Raw genomic sequence first — 13,184 nt, 5'->3', positions numbered from 1 at the left:
GAAATCGTGTTAACCCCCGCCAGAGAGCGCTGTCTCGTAATTTCACACATAATTATGTGTTGTCAAAAGTCTTGGTCTAGCTCACCAGGCCACATTCCGAAACAGCACATCACCACATATCTATTGAGCGACGTTGATTTCATTTATTATATCTACAAGGATCATGGCAATACGTATTTGCGTTTATAGATTTCTCTTGCCTCACACGATAGTGCTGAAACACAGGCATGATGCCTCTGTTCAGATCCTGAAAGCGAGAAAGCACACCTTGGTGTTATTTGATTTGAATTTCACGCCCGATGAGCCTACCATTCGAGCTGTGCATTGCGGTGGCAATTCTATTGTTGAAGTTGAGGGAAAAGAAATGTACAGATTCATCGGAGTTGTGAATATTCCACGAAAATCGGGCTACATTGTCATTCGTGGTTCCCATATTTAACTTTGAATATATCACTTTTGTGTTGTTCATTGTATCGATAGCATCAACGGTATAGTTGATCGAATAACCATGTAGTAAGACGAATACACGCGCGTTGGATCTCCAGCTCTTCCGTTGAACAAAGTCGATTTTATTGATCTCTCGTTGCAAGATTGGAGATCGTCAAAATTAATTTGTAATATAATAAGTTGTACCAAATCACTGGTATCAAAATTACCGGCTATGTTAATGTTACCTATGGATCAAAACCTGCATTATTTCTCAATATTTGTACAACACCACATTGTTATTGCATGCTGGTAACCGATAATTCTGACGCGATGCTCCCTAGAACAAGTAAATAGCCTATGCGGTTACACAAATATACTGAAATCGATTTGGTGTATATTTTTTGTGACTGTTCGTTGGATAATTAATCTGAAAGTGACAGCAATCAATGCCAAAATACCAAATTGTCGGTTGTGTATGGTTACAAGAATATGATCACCAAACGAAAATCGTATTTTGAAATATACTTATGGAAATGCAATATGTGACTCTACAGAAGGTTAGCACAATCATGGGACTTGTTCACCGCTGTCACTTCACACCGAATATGGTTGCCGTTAGTGCACTATCAGGAGTGAGAAAGATTTGCACGTCTCATACACAGTATTGATTTGCATCATCGCGAGGGCGCGAACACTGAACATATCACACATGATGAAACAAGATCGTTATCCAAATGTGAATGTGTATATTACATGTTCTCTCTCGAGCAACGCAAAAGAGATGGACTTTTTCGGAAATGTCGTTGCATGACTCGTTTTTTGAAACTCCACCGAATATCACACGTAAATCGAATCGAAACATTTCAACTCTTTATGCATTATGTCAATTCGGTTTAATTTTATTATGGGGTTCCTGGGTATGCAAGACACACTAAAATCACAAACAGATCTTGATGATATTTATTTTATAATATTATCAATTATATAATAATTATTAACTATATGTACAACAAAATCAGAATATTGGTTGCTACTAGTAAATACCCTCGTTGAGTTGTGTGTTCGATGAAAATGATAGAATGCACATATGCTTCGAGGTTGGTGAAGAAAATCTAATAGTCAATATCGTGATAACTTGTGTTAAAACACAGAAAATAGACTCGTGGTTTCAATTAGGTTGTGACTGTGACGATGATTTTGATACACATTAATAAACAGATTTTCTAAACTACATGTTCAACTAAATCACGATGTTGTAGAAGGTAAATACTTGTATTGGCTTGTGTGCTTGATGACAAGTGATTGATTACAAGTACGTTTTGACGTCGGGAATTTTTCGTGATATGTAACTATTGTTCTAAACCACGGCGGCCAACCTTTTTGACCAAAGGATCACATTTGTTTGACAAACCATTGCGCGGAGTACTAGCAGCGCGCGGCGCGAAAAATGTTCGAAGTTCATTGGTCAATAATATTGGTAATTGACTATATTGTGGGCCTGCTGTATATCGCTGGGTTCGGTTTGTGAGGAATGGACTATTCGGCGCCTGGTCATATCGATATCGAAAGCTTCGACCAACACGCGTCAACCCAATCTGATACATTAGGCGTTCTTTAATTTTCACAAAGCAGTAACAATATTAAAAGCAAGTAAATGACTGACGACATGTTGCGGGAAGCGTAGTCATCACATCTCATGTGCTGTGACCAGACTAATCAAATTATTAGTTGACCTTTGCAGGGATTTTTATGGATCAATATTTCATGTAATCTCGGAAGAAACTGGATCCGTCGTACAGTAAAATTGATGTAATTAAACGACGAAGAAAATATATTATTTAAAAAATATTACATGGTGTATAGCAAAAAATCCATGATCTTGTTATTGCCATTATAATAGACGTCAGTCCAATTCCAACAAGCATGATCCAAACTTTACTATCATCGAAAGCAGCGTTAACAAAAAATCCTACAAAACCGTCCTGAAACAAACAAAAGAATGTAAGCCTTTCTAATCTTACAGAGGGAAGTTACCGTACTTGCTAGGTAATTCAAAGTTCGGAGCGCTTGGAATGTAAATTACTTTGTCTTATGACAAAATGTAAATTGCAAACCGAATAGTGAAATGCAAGCCAAGTTTCATTATCGATAGATGGCATGGGCTCTCGAGAGCAGATACACAGTACCTCATGCTAAATGATAATTCCTAAATCCTTATCAAGACATATAAAATCGCTTACCCATCCTCCATTTTCCCCTATCCACTTTCGTCTTCGACTACCAATGTAATTCCCGACTGACTTTATGATAACTTCTATATTCTCACCGTGATGCTCATCCTCGTTTTTGCGAGCAAGAATGCTACCGAGCACGAACACAGATACGATCCGACCCCAATTCTCTTGGGTATCTTTAAAAATTTCGTCAGCTATCGCCAGGAACATCCGCTCATCCATACAATATTCTTCATATTTCGCATCGACTTCGACATCACTGTATCGGAGACGTTTCGAGATTGCGTTTACGACAGTTCGATGTCGCTCTAACATTTCATCACCAACTCGTCGTAAGGTTCTTTCCGCTTTCGTATTTGCCTTAACGCTTGGCCCGTCGAGTTCGTACATGATAAAGTTCCTGGCCAAGGAATATGCTCGGGATATAATTTCATCCTTTTCTTCAGTGACCGATGGTGATACTCGTGATAATTCCATGGTTTGAAGATAACAGCGAGTCAGAGCTCATTCAGAGATCTAACCTACTTTGAGAATTAGGATCCAAGGATTCACCCATTTATTTTTATGAGAGACTGATGAGAGATTGAAATTACGAATTCGGACATATTCACCGGTCACCGCGATACCGTATTAATGATATCGGTATGTCTCTCAGACCTTGCATGATAATGTTTCGGATTGATTACTATTCAAGGGAAATTCATTCAGAGATTTACGTTACTTTGAAATTAGTATCAAAGTATTTGTTCCCGGATTCCTGAATTGATACATTAATCGCGTATTTATCCACCGATAGCAGAAAGGAATCGTATTTAATGTTAGTGTTAAGATACCAAGACACTAGTCAAAAAAAGTATTACCGTAATGTACTTCAATAGCTGTTGAAGTCAATCAGACATCTGTGCTCGATCAAAGCTGTGGACAAGTTCTTTGAACTCTGGCTGCATGTTAGACGCACAAATCATTAGTAAAGACTGTACGTGAACATAATTTAGATTGGAACGTCTTGTGTTTATGATCGAAAATGTTTCACGCAAATCCATGCAGATTCGTGTCGCGGGGCACATTGTCATGCAAGACAGGTATCTGTCAGTGGCGAGATAGCGCAGTGGTATAATCCGCGGCTACAACACCAGTGGGTGCGGAGTCCATATTACGATTCATTTGATGTTCGGCATTCTACATATAACTCAAGTCTATCCGACTAGGCTCAACGTTGCAAACATATTTCTATTTGCTTTCGTGGTGATCAAAGTGTTTTTTTTAAACTTTAGCACGCTGGGTAGAGAGGATGAAACGGAATTAGGTATTAATCAATCAGTGGTATGCGAAATCAAGTTAATAATTTATTTCGACCAAAATTTTTATGTACCTTTGGTATCTTGTAAATAACTGTTTAATATGAAGATGGTAGTGTGTGATAAGCATTTGCATTATGGGAGTGAGTAAAACGGACCTTGAATTTGATCTGAACAAAATCAACCTCGCGTCACACAAAAACATCAATTATATTATAAGTGTAATATCGAAAAAATTCCAATTGTGTTATATGATGTGCGATATCGAAAATAACAATTGTATTATATGATTTTTGATATCGAAAAAATAACGACACAGCGATTAATAATTTATGTTGGTCGTTCGTCGGTGCTTTAGGTGTTGATTGATGAATTAGAGTAAGTGATATTTTGGATATGCGCACTAAGCTGAAAACTCAGTGATGCTGCTGTGTATTGCTGAATTTAGCTATGTGTGGGTAAATTGGTAGTAATTCAATCACAACTCAAATTCATATGAACCGAAAAATACCTTTCGGTGATTTGGATTTTGTGATAATATTTGGTTCCATTACTGCGAATGAACAGTGATACAAAACACCAGATTACCAGATTCACCATATTACGGTGTACAATTCTGATTTCTTTGATGTTCCGAATTCAACATATAAAGCAATAACTTTTCCCAACTATAGTTTAAGCATAATCCAAATTTGTTTTGTGATCATGAAACTTTGTGAAATCTCTGTATCTCACCATATTTTACATTGAGCGTGTTGGATGGTGCTGCGAATAGACTCAAGCATTAATCAAGCCACCATATGTCACATCTCGCGCGCTTCGAATAGTGATCATACGAACCGATGCACATCGCGATGTACCGACGCTATGAGTATCTGTTTAGCTTCCCGTCACAAGTACCGATAATATGACTTGTGTGAGTTGGTGCATTCGACATTAACCATATTACTGTTTTATCTTAAGCTCTATTACAACGCTTGAGTTCGTAGAATATTATTTGATAATCACATAATGCCATTCTGTAAAAACAGTGGTAAGATTGTGAGAAACAGAAAAATTCCCAATCCAGCACTTTTTATATACATACTATAGTCTAGTTGTATTTTTTTCAGATCGAGGTGCTAATGATGGTGTTTCTGAAAAGTTTGTTCATATCATAACACCCTTCACTACAATGTAAGATGTGGTACACATTAAATAATTTAAATTGAGTACTGATCGGATAGTTGAATCTCGTGTTGTGAATAAATTGGGTAATATGTAACCCGTAATGAATTTGCTCGCACTACGATATCTTACATTATAATACGTGGATTCACTTGCGACAAAATATATCTCAATCTATCATTGGTCAGACATTCACATCTCGTATACTCAATATACAACCTGTTAATCTCAAAGTCACAATGTTGGTTGTAATAAACATTTTATCAATCGCTTTTGCGATGATGGAAGTGTTTTTGATAAATCTGTAGACCTAGAATGTTTTACATTGGGCACGTTAGATAGTACGAAAGAACTCAAGCATTATTCAACCCGCGACATGCCAAATCGGCCGCACGCTGTATGCTCGCGCAACTTTTATTTTATAATACATATAGCGGTTCAGTTAGATTGGCAAGGCATAACTGGATATAATGCATGGCGATCTGTCAGTAATTGGCCTTGTTAGCTTGTGTAAGATGTCGATATTGCGGGATGTAATGGCGATAGCATTTTCCGATACTCAATTTTGATACGGGGAAAACAGATCACTAATTGAGTTGAGTTTCAAATAATTTTGTGAATTTTTTGACCCCTGAGACTGCTGTTTCAACTTTAGCCTTGATTAGTGTAAACGATCAGGTTTGTGAAATATTAGCTGATAATCACGACATGCCATTCTGTAATACAGCATCACGATATCTTGCAATATACCACTTGGATTCGCTCGAGATAAAACCATCTTGATTTCGGCTTGTCGAATTCTAGAATTACAAGAATGATAGGTAGGCCTACACTCTAAATTCGAATGCGTGCAGAGGAACGCAAACTTACACGCCAAATCCGGTTTTTTTTTAACTACCACAGAACGTGCTGGAGCCGATGTGTGCCTGGCTATCCTGTGTTTAGTGGTGGTGTGTTCATGTTGACTGGTGCAGAGCTCTAAATTAATACCAGCCATCCATGAATTTTTACTCAGCTTAGGCTCAAAAAAGATTTTATTACAACGAAAGATCAATACAGAACATTCATTTGCAGACGAAAATGTGTGAATTTCTAGCTTGCACAATTGAAAAACTTGAGCTTTTCCAAATAGAAACAAGAACTACAGCTACAAAGTTATCATAAATTAGATTCTAATTAGAGCAAAGAAACGTTTCACTAATTGGTGTAGAATTAGAATTATGGCGACACAGTTGTTTTTGCAAATTAGAATCTAATTAGAGAAAAAAAGCATTTCACAAATTGGTGTGGAAATAGAATTATAGCGACACAGTTGCAACCACAAATTACATTTGAATCAGAGCAAAGAAACATTTCACAAATTGGGATGGAATTAGAATCATGGCGACACAGTTGTTTTCACAAATTAGATTCTAATTAAAGCAAAAAACATTTCAAAAATTGGAGTAGAATTACAATCCTAGCGACACGGTTGTTTTAAAAAATTACTTTCTAATTCGAGCAAAGAAACATTTCACAAATTGGTATGGAATTAAAATTATAGCGACCAGTTGCAGCCACAAATTACATTTGAATCGAAGCAAAGAAACATTTCACAAATTGGTATGGAATTAAAATTATAGCAACCAGTTGCAGCCACAAATTACATTTGAATCAAAGCAAAGAAGCATTTCAAAAATTGGAGTAGAATTACAATCATAGCAACACAGTTGTTTTCTCAAATTAGATTCTAATTAGTGCAAAAAAATAATTCCCAACTTGGAGTAGAATTAAAGTCATAGCGACACAGTTGTTATCACAAATTAGATTCTAGTTAGTGCAAAAAAACATTTCATAAATTGGAGTAGAGTTAGAATCATAGCGACACAGTTCTTATCACAAATTACTTTCTAATTAGAGCAAAGAAATATTTCATAAATTGGTATGGAATTCGAATTATTGCGACCAGTTGCAGCCACAAATTACATTTGAATCAAAGCAAAGAAGCATTTCAAAAATTGGAGTAGAATTACAATCATAGCAACACAGTTGTTTTCACAAATTAGATTCTAATTAGTGCAAAAAAATATTTCCCAAATTGGAGTAGAATTAAAGTCATAGCGACACAGTTGTTATCACATATTAGATTCTAATTAGTGCAAAAATCATTTCATAAATTGGAGTAGAATTACCATCACAGCAACACAGTTGTTTTCACAAATTAGATTCTAATTAGTGCAAAAAATATTTCCCAAATTGGAGTAGAATTAAAGTCATAGCGACACAGTTGTTATCACATATTAGATTCTAGTTAGTGCAAAAAACATTTCATAAATTGGAGTAGAGTTAGAATCATAGCGACACAGTTCTTATCACAAATTACATTCTAATTAGAGCAAAAAAACATTTCAAAAATTGGAGTAGAATTAGAACTATGGTAACACAGTTGTTTTCACAAATTAGATTCTAATTAGATCAAAAATACAGTTCCCAAATTGGAGTAGAATTAGAATTATAGCAACACATTTGTTATCACAAATTACATTCTAATTAGAGCAAAAAAACATTTCAAAAATTGGAGTAGAATTAGAACTATGGTAACACAGTTGTTTTCACAAATTAGATTCTAATTAGATCAAAAATACAGTTCCCAAATTGGAGTAGAATTAGAATTATAGCGACACAGTTGTTATCACAAATTAGATTCGAATCAGAGCAAAGTAACATTTGAAAAATTGGAGTAGAATCAGAATAATTACTGCAGTCTATTTTCTGAATTAGACTAGAATCCAATTAGAGGTAGTTTTTATTTCAAATTAGAGTAGAATTAGAAATATAGCTATACGGTAGTTGTTTTCTAAATTAGATTCGATTGAGAGCAAAGAAACATTTCACAAATTAGAGTAGTATCAGAATTTATAGCTACACAGCTTTTTAAAAATTAGAGTAGAATTAGATTTGTAGCTCATTTTTTTCGAAATTAGAGTGGGATCAGAATTATAGTAACAGTTGTTTTCAAATTATAGAGTAGAATTAGAACTATAGCTACACTGTTTTTTCCAAATTAGAGTACAATTAGAATTATAGGTTCAGTTGTTTTCACAAATTAGATTCTAATTAAATCAAAAATACAGTTCCCAAATTGGAGTAGAATTAGAATTATTGCGACACAGTTGTTATCACAAATTAGATTCGAATCAGAGCAAAGTAACATTTGAAAAATTGGAGTAGAATCAGAATAATTACTGCAGTATATTTTCTGAATTAGACTAGAATCCAATTAGAGGTAGTTTTTATTTCAAATTGGAGTAGAATTAGAAATATAGCTATACGGTAGTTGTTTTCTAAATTAGATTCGATTGAGAGCAAAGAAACATTTCACAAATTAGAGTAGTATCAGAATTTATAGCTACACAGCTTTTTCCAAATTAGAGTAGAATTAGATTTGTAGCTCATTTTTTTCGAAATTAGAGTGGGATCAGAATTATAGTAACAGTTGTTTTCAAATTATAGAGTAGAATTAGAACTATAGCTACACTGTTTTTTCCAAATTAGAGTACAATTAGAATTATAGGTTCAGTTGTTTTCACAAATTAGATTCGAATGAGAGAGACGAAGCACATCAAGAACTAAAGTAGAATTATAATTATAGCTAGTTTTTTTTTCAAAATTAGAGTATAATCAGAATTTTAGCTACACATTTTTTTTTCACTCTAATTAGACAACTAGACTAGTACTAGAATTGTATAGTTGTCCAAGTAAGGAAACGAAATTAAAATCATTACTGGGATTTCTGGAATCTGCTCATAAAACAGAGAAGCTTGTTGGATTGAAACCCAAATTTTTGTCTCCAATCAGGACATACTGCAAAATTGACAGTATCTGGAAAACTTTTGGATATGCGGGGTCACAAACATAATAACTCGCGAGAAGATCCAGCACCATCTCAAATGGTTTCGCTTTATTGTGAGACGATCCCTTTATGCGGATGCCATTCGCCACGATCCATGACTGCAGGTCACCATTTTCATGGTGCGCTAGTACGAGATGTCGAGGACTCAGCTTTGTGGCCGTTAATTGGACTGAATGGGCCTGGAATTGAAAGAAATATGTTAAAGGGGCACTGCGCTCTAAAAATGATGTGGTCTCAAATTGAAGGTAAAAACGAACAAAAATGTTTGGCCGCAGCCATTTCCTTCAGAACGCCACCGTAATGGAGCTGCAATTTATTGAAATTTCTACAAGACCAGCTTCCGCGGCTGCTTAACCCGTTACATGGCACGATGTCTTCATCGTCACACCTGCTCGACGCAATAAGGTAGTCACTCAGAGAACGAAACTTGAACACATTTCCTTCATAACATCGGCTGACCACTATCTAAAATTTGTTCTCTGCGTGACTGCCTAATCGCGTCGAGCAAAAATTTTTGTTCGTTTTTACCTTCAATTTGAGACCACATCATTTTTAGAGCGCAGTGCCCCTTTAAGTAAAATTATATTGCCAATAATCCATGTGTGAATCGAAAGCACAAGATTTAGATTATGTAGAATTGCCTTTATGGGACTTCTGCATAATGCATATTGAATAAAAATTGAGCTGAATAGGTCAATATAGGTTTTTGCCAATATGGTTCAACAAGCTTAACTCATGGAAACAAGTGATAGCAAATTCTGTCGTCACGACATGCTGTCTAGTCGTTGACATGTATGGGTTTTTCCACATAATCATAAGTTTACTAACCTTTAATGATCCATTCAGATTTGATCAGTATACCATCATACAGGTTCCTTTTGGAACGGCATAAGTATTATGTTCACATTCACTGATTCTATGCACTATATCCATGGTAGCCATCCTCATGGACTCGAAGTCAGGAAAACCAAAAATGACATTAGCAGCAGAAATGATTTTCCGTGGCGTGGGACGAAAACGAATTTACACCAGCTCATTCTAACTTAGATTTATAGATGTAATTGAAAAGCATTTAATAATCATTTATTTTTGGAGGCCTTCTTCTAGTTCGAGTGTTTATTGCACCGTCATAACGTAAACAGCGTCAACCAAAACATAGGCCTACCATATTTTCAGCACCCAAAAACAAAATGTGGCACACGTCTGAGCTCAACAGACCCCGAATTAGAACACATGTTTGTGGCGCAACTTGGAAATTAACAGACCCCCGAATTAGAACCAACTCAACATGCGCGCATGTTAAGCCATAAAATTTTCAAACAACTAGCTGTACTTTTGTGACGGTCTGTTAAGTTCAAATTTGTGCCGGATAGTGGCATGCAAAACGTCCAAGCTGTTACGGAAAACGCCGAAAAATGTTTGCCGAAAAATCAGGACAAGACTCGAAATCAGTACAAATCTGACAAATCAGGACGTTATGGTACATCTATGTTCATTGTTCACACAGTTCCAGGTTAATCAAGCAGCAAATCCTACAACTCACCTGATAAAGCGTTATTGCCCTCAAATCCTGTTGTGATTCTCTTTTCAGTTACTGCATTTCGTAACTCCCTCAGGAGCATAACCGCAGCGGCTTGTTTTCCCTACAAATAAATATAAAGTAGAAGATTTGGTTGAAGGACATTCCACTTATTGCATTCCGGTTGATATGAAGGCAAGAGTTTTGACACAACAATATTTAATATATAAAATTGCAACAAAAATAAACAGGATTATCCCAATTAATAAATTCATTCTAGAATAGTTAAATAATACTAACCTCTTCATCTGTCTCTAGCTCTACTCCAAATATTTTGTCAGGAGTAGTAAGTATTTCGCTTCGACACTCATCGGAACGAACATTTGAAACCCCGCTCTGATCTATTACAAAGGCAAAGTGTTACTATAAAACCAGCTATGTAGTGAGCTAAGCATGCACATGGCACACACACTTCTATGTGTTATATAGAGGGAACTTGATATGAATATAATAAGATTTATTTCACTGGAAAATATTAACAATTATTATTATAATAGGTTCATGAATGAAATATCATGTCTTCAACCAATGAAAATGTCATGTATTTGGAAAAACAAGTGAGTCAACTGCAAAGCAAGATCTATATAACTTGGTCAAGAATTCTAGTTGTAAACCCATATTGCATCAAGTTAGAGGATTAACTGACATTCTGAAATTCAGTTTCGATGCTACTGCAAGTTGATCTAACAGGCAATCTACCAATATTTCTCACACTGCTGCTTGCTGTAAGAACCGTCTTGACAACATACCGGTAATCATAACATATCGCATGTTGATATTCTTCAACGAATTACCTTCAATTATTAAAGCAATGTGTTCTCTCGTAATGCCGTACGCAATCAACATCTTCTTTATTCCTTCCGCTATGATGAGATTAGCGACACGTTCATCCACATCCACAAAGTCACTGTACTGCGACCTGTCGCTCCATTTAAATTTGACCCTTTGACCGTGACTGAGCTCCCGCCGTTACCGAGAGATATGGAGCGTGAATGAGAGAGAGAGAGAGAGAGAGAAGGATAGCAATAGAGAAATACAGAAATGTTTATTCAGTGAACAGTCAAAAGCAGAATGCACTGATATTAGCCAGGTAACACTAACGATTACTAAACAACGTACTTCAAAATTACATGGTGATGACAATGATTGATTGATTTATTGATTTCTTCATTGCTATACTGCTGATATATCAATGATCAATAATGAGGAAACGCAATATAATGGAAGTCATAGTCAAGTCAGACAATCATGTGGTTGTAACAATGATATATATAGTTTGGTTGAAATGATCAATTTCTTCTGCCAGTTTGGTGGGTAAATAAAAGGAGAAGAGAAACGTTCACAAAATCTAGTAAATGCAAGAAAGCGACACACTAAAATAATGGAGCGACATTGATGAAACAGCAGTCCACTTCATGGCTCCTGAGCAATGTGCCCTTTTAGGTACGCATGTGTGCAATTGATTTGAGCTGACACGGTCTATGCTCACATAAATTATAAGTTGCGCAAAAAAAATCCGAAGAGATGACCTTTTTTTTAGGGGTTACGCACTGTGGTCCAAGGGACCGCGCAGTGAATGGGTGAGCGCTTGCTGCAGACTCGTCAAAATTAGAGGTAACATATTGCTTATGAGCTATATGTAAACGGGGCTAAAAGCACGCATTACTTACACGAGAGTCGTTATTACCGTTCCACATCTATTATAGAAATGCTGCATCATTTGAGAATCTATATCTTGCAGCTTAATTCCTCCCCTGCAAACGGACCCCAGGGTCATTGGGTTTACCGATGACGTCATGATCGGCACACGAGTGTACCGTACCTTACCGTGGATGATCTGGTCATTTACCAGTGACATTACGATTACATTTCAGCAGCGTTTCCCGCATCGACCTCACAATCCCTCTCAATCTTACTGATCTCACAACTCGTGCGGCGACTTACCGGACTATTAAAATGTATACGTAAACTCTTTCATAGTGATCAAAGCCGGCGATAGATGATAAGATGAGAGCAGAAGCACATATTTCGTAACTTTATCTGATGAAGTGTGGACTTGCACATATTATGACACCACTTCGGCGAAAGATTTGGGTCGACTTTATGTGTTTGTCCCATATTGCATCTTTGAATGCACAATTTTGTGTCTAAATCGATGCTTTCGATTTAGAGTGTATGTGTGTCTACTGTTTCACAATACACAATGCTTGATGAATATTGTCGTGTCGCTGCTGAATTCATGAAAGGGTTTGACAGACTACTGTAATACTCCGATACCATATTACGATAGATTCAGTATACTGTAGCGGCTGTTTCACGGGAAGCAATTCACGATACAACCACTATAGTGGACAGGATACTGGTATCACGATATCTTACATCATATCACATGGATTCTCTTGCGAGATATATTTTTCAATCTATCATTAGTCAAACATTCAAATCTCGTATACTCAATATACAATTTGTTAATCTCAAAGTCACATTGGTTGAGCAATAATTGCCGTGTCTTACAGAATATAAACTTATTTTACAGTTGAATAAGAAATCACTGATCGAGTTGCAAGGTTTCAAACCTTCATATT

At 36.2% G+C, this 13,184-nt stretch overlaps 2 protein-coding genes across 2 annotated transcripts in view; both read right to left on the bottom strand.

The window, feature by feature from the left end:
- LOC145456395 (NACHT, LRR and PYD domains-containing protein 4E-like) overlaps positions 1-13,184 on the bottom strand; it is a 96,337-nt gene that overhangs the window by 19,946 nt on the left and 63,207 nt on the right. The window lies entirely within an intron of this gene.
- On the bottom strand, positions 8,280-12,773 carry LOC145455715 (uncharacterized). Its single transcript, XM_080333693.1, has 4 exons — positions 11,394-12,773; positions 10,840-10,940; positions 10,564-10,663; positions 8,280-9,199 (listed from the first exon to the last, which is right to left on the bottom strand). Exons 1-4 carry the CDS (start codon positions 11,443-11,445, stop codon positions 9,135-9,137), a joined length of 318 nt encoding a protein of 105 aa, XP_080189819.1. The 5' UTR covers positions 11,446-12,773; the 3' UTR covers positions 8,280-9,134.

The sequence above is a fragment of the Botryllus schlosseri genome, chromosome 14 (genome assembly GCF_051294905.1).
Source record: "Botryllus schlosseri isolate E-star chromosome 14, Bs_hap1, whole genome shotgun sequence".
In the NCBI taxonomy this organism is placed as follows: Eukaryota; Metazoa; Chordata; class Ascidiacea; order Stolidobranchia; family Styelidae; genus Botryllus; species Botryllus schlosseri.
The sequence above is the reverse complement of the archived record's forward strand: the minus strand, read 5'-3'. Positions and strand labels throughout refer to the sequence as shown.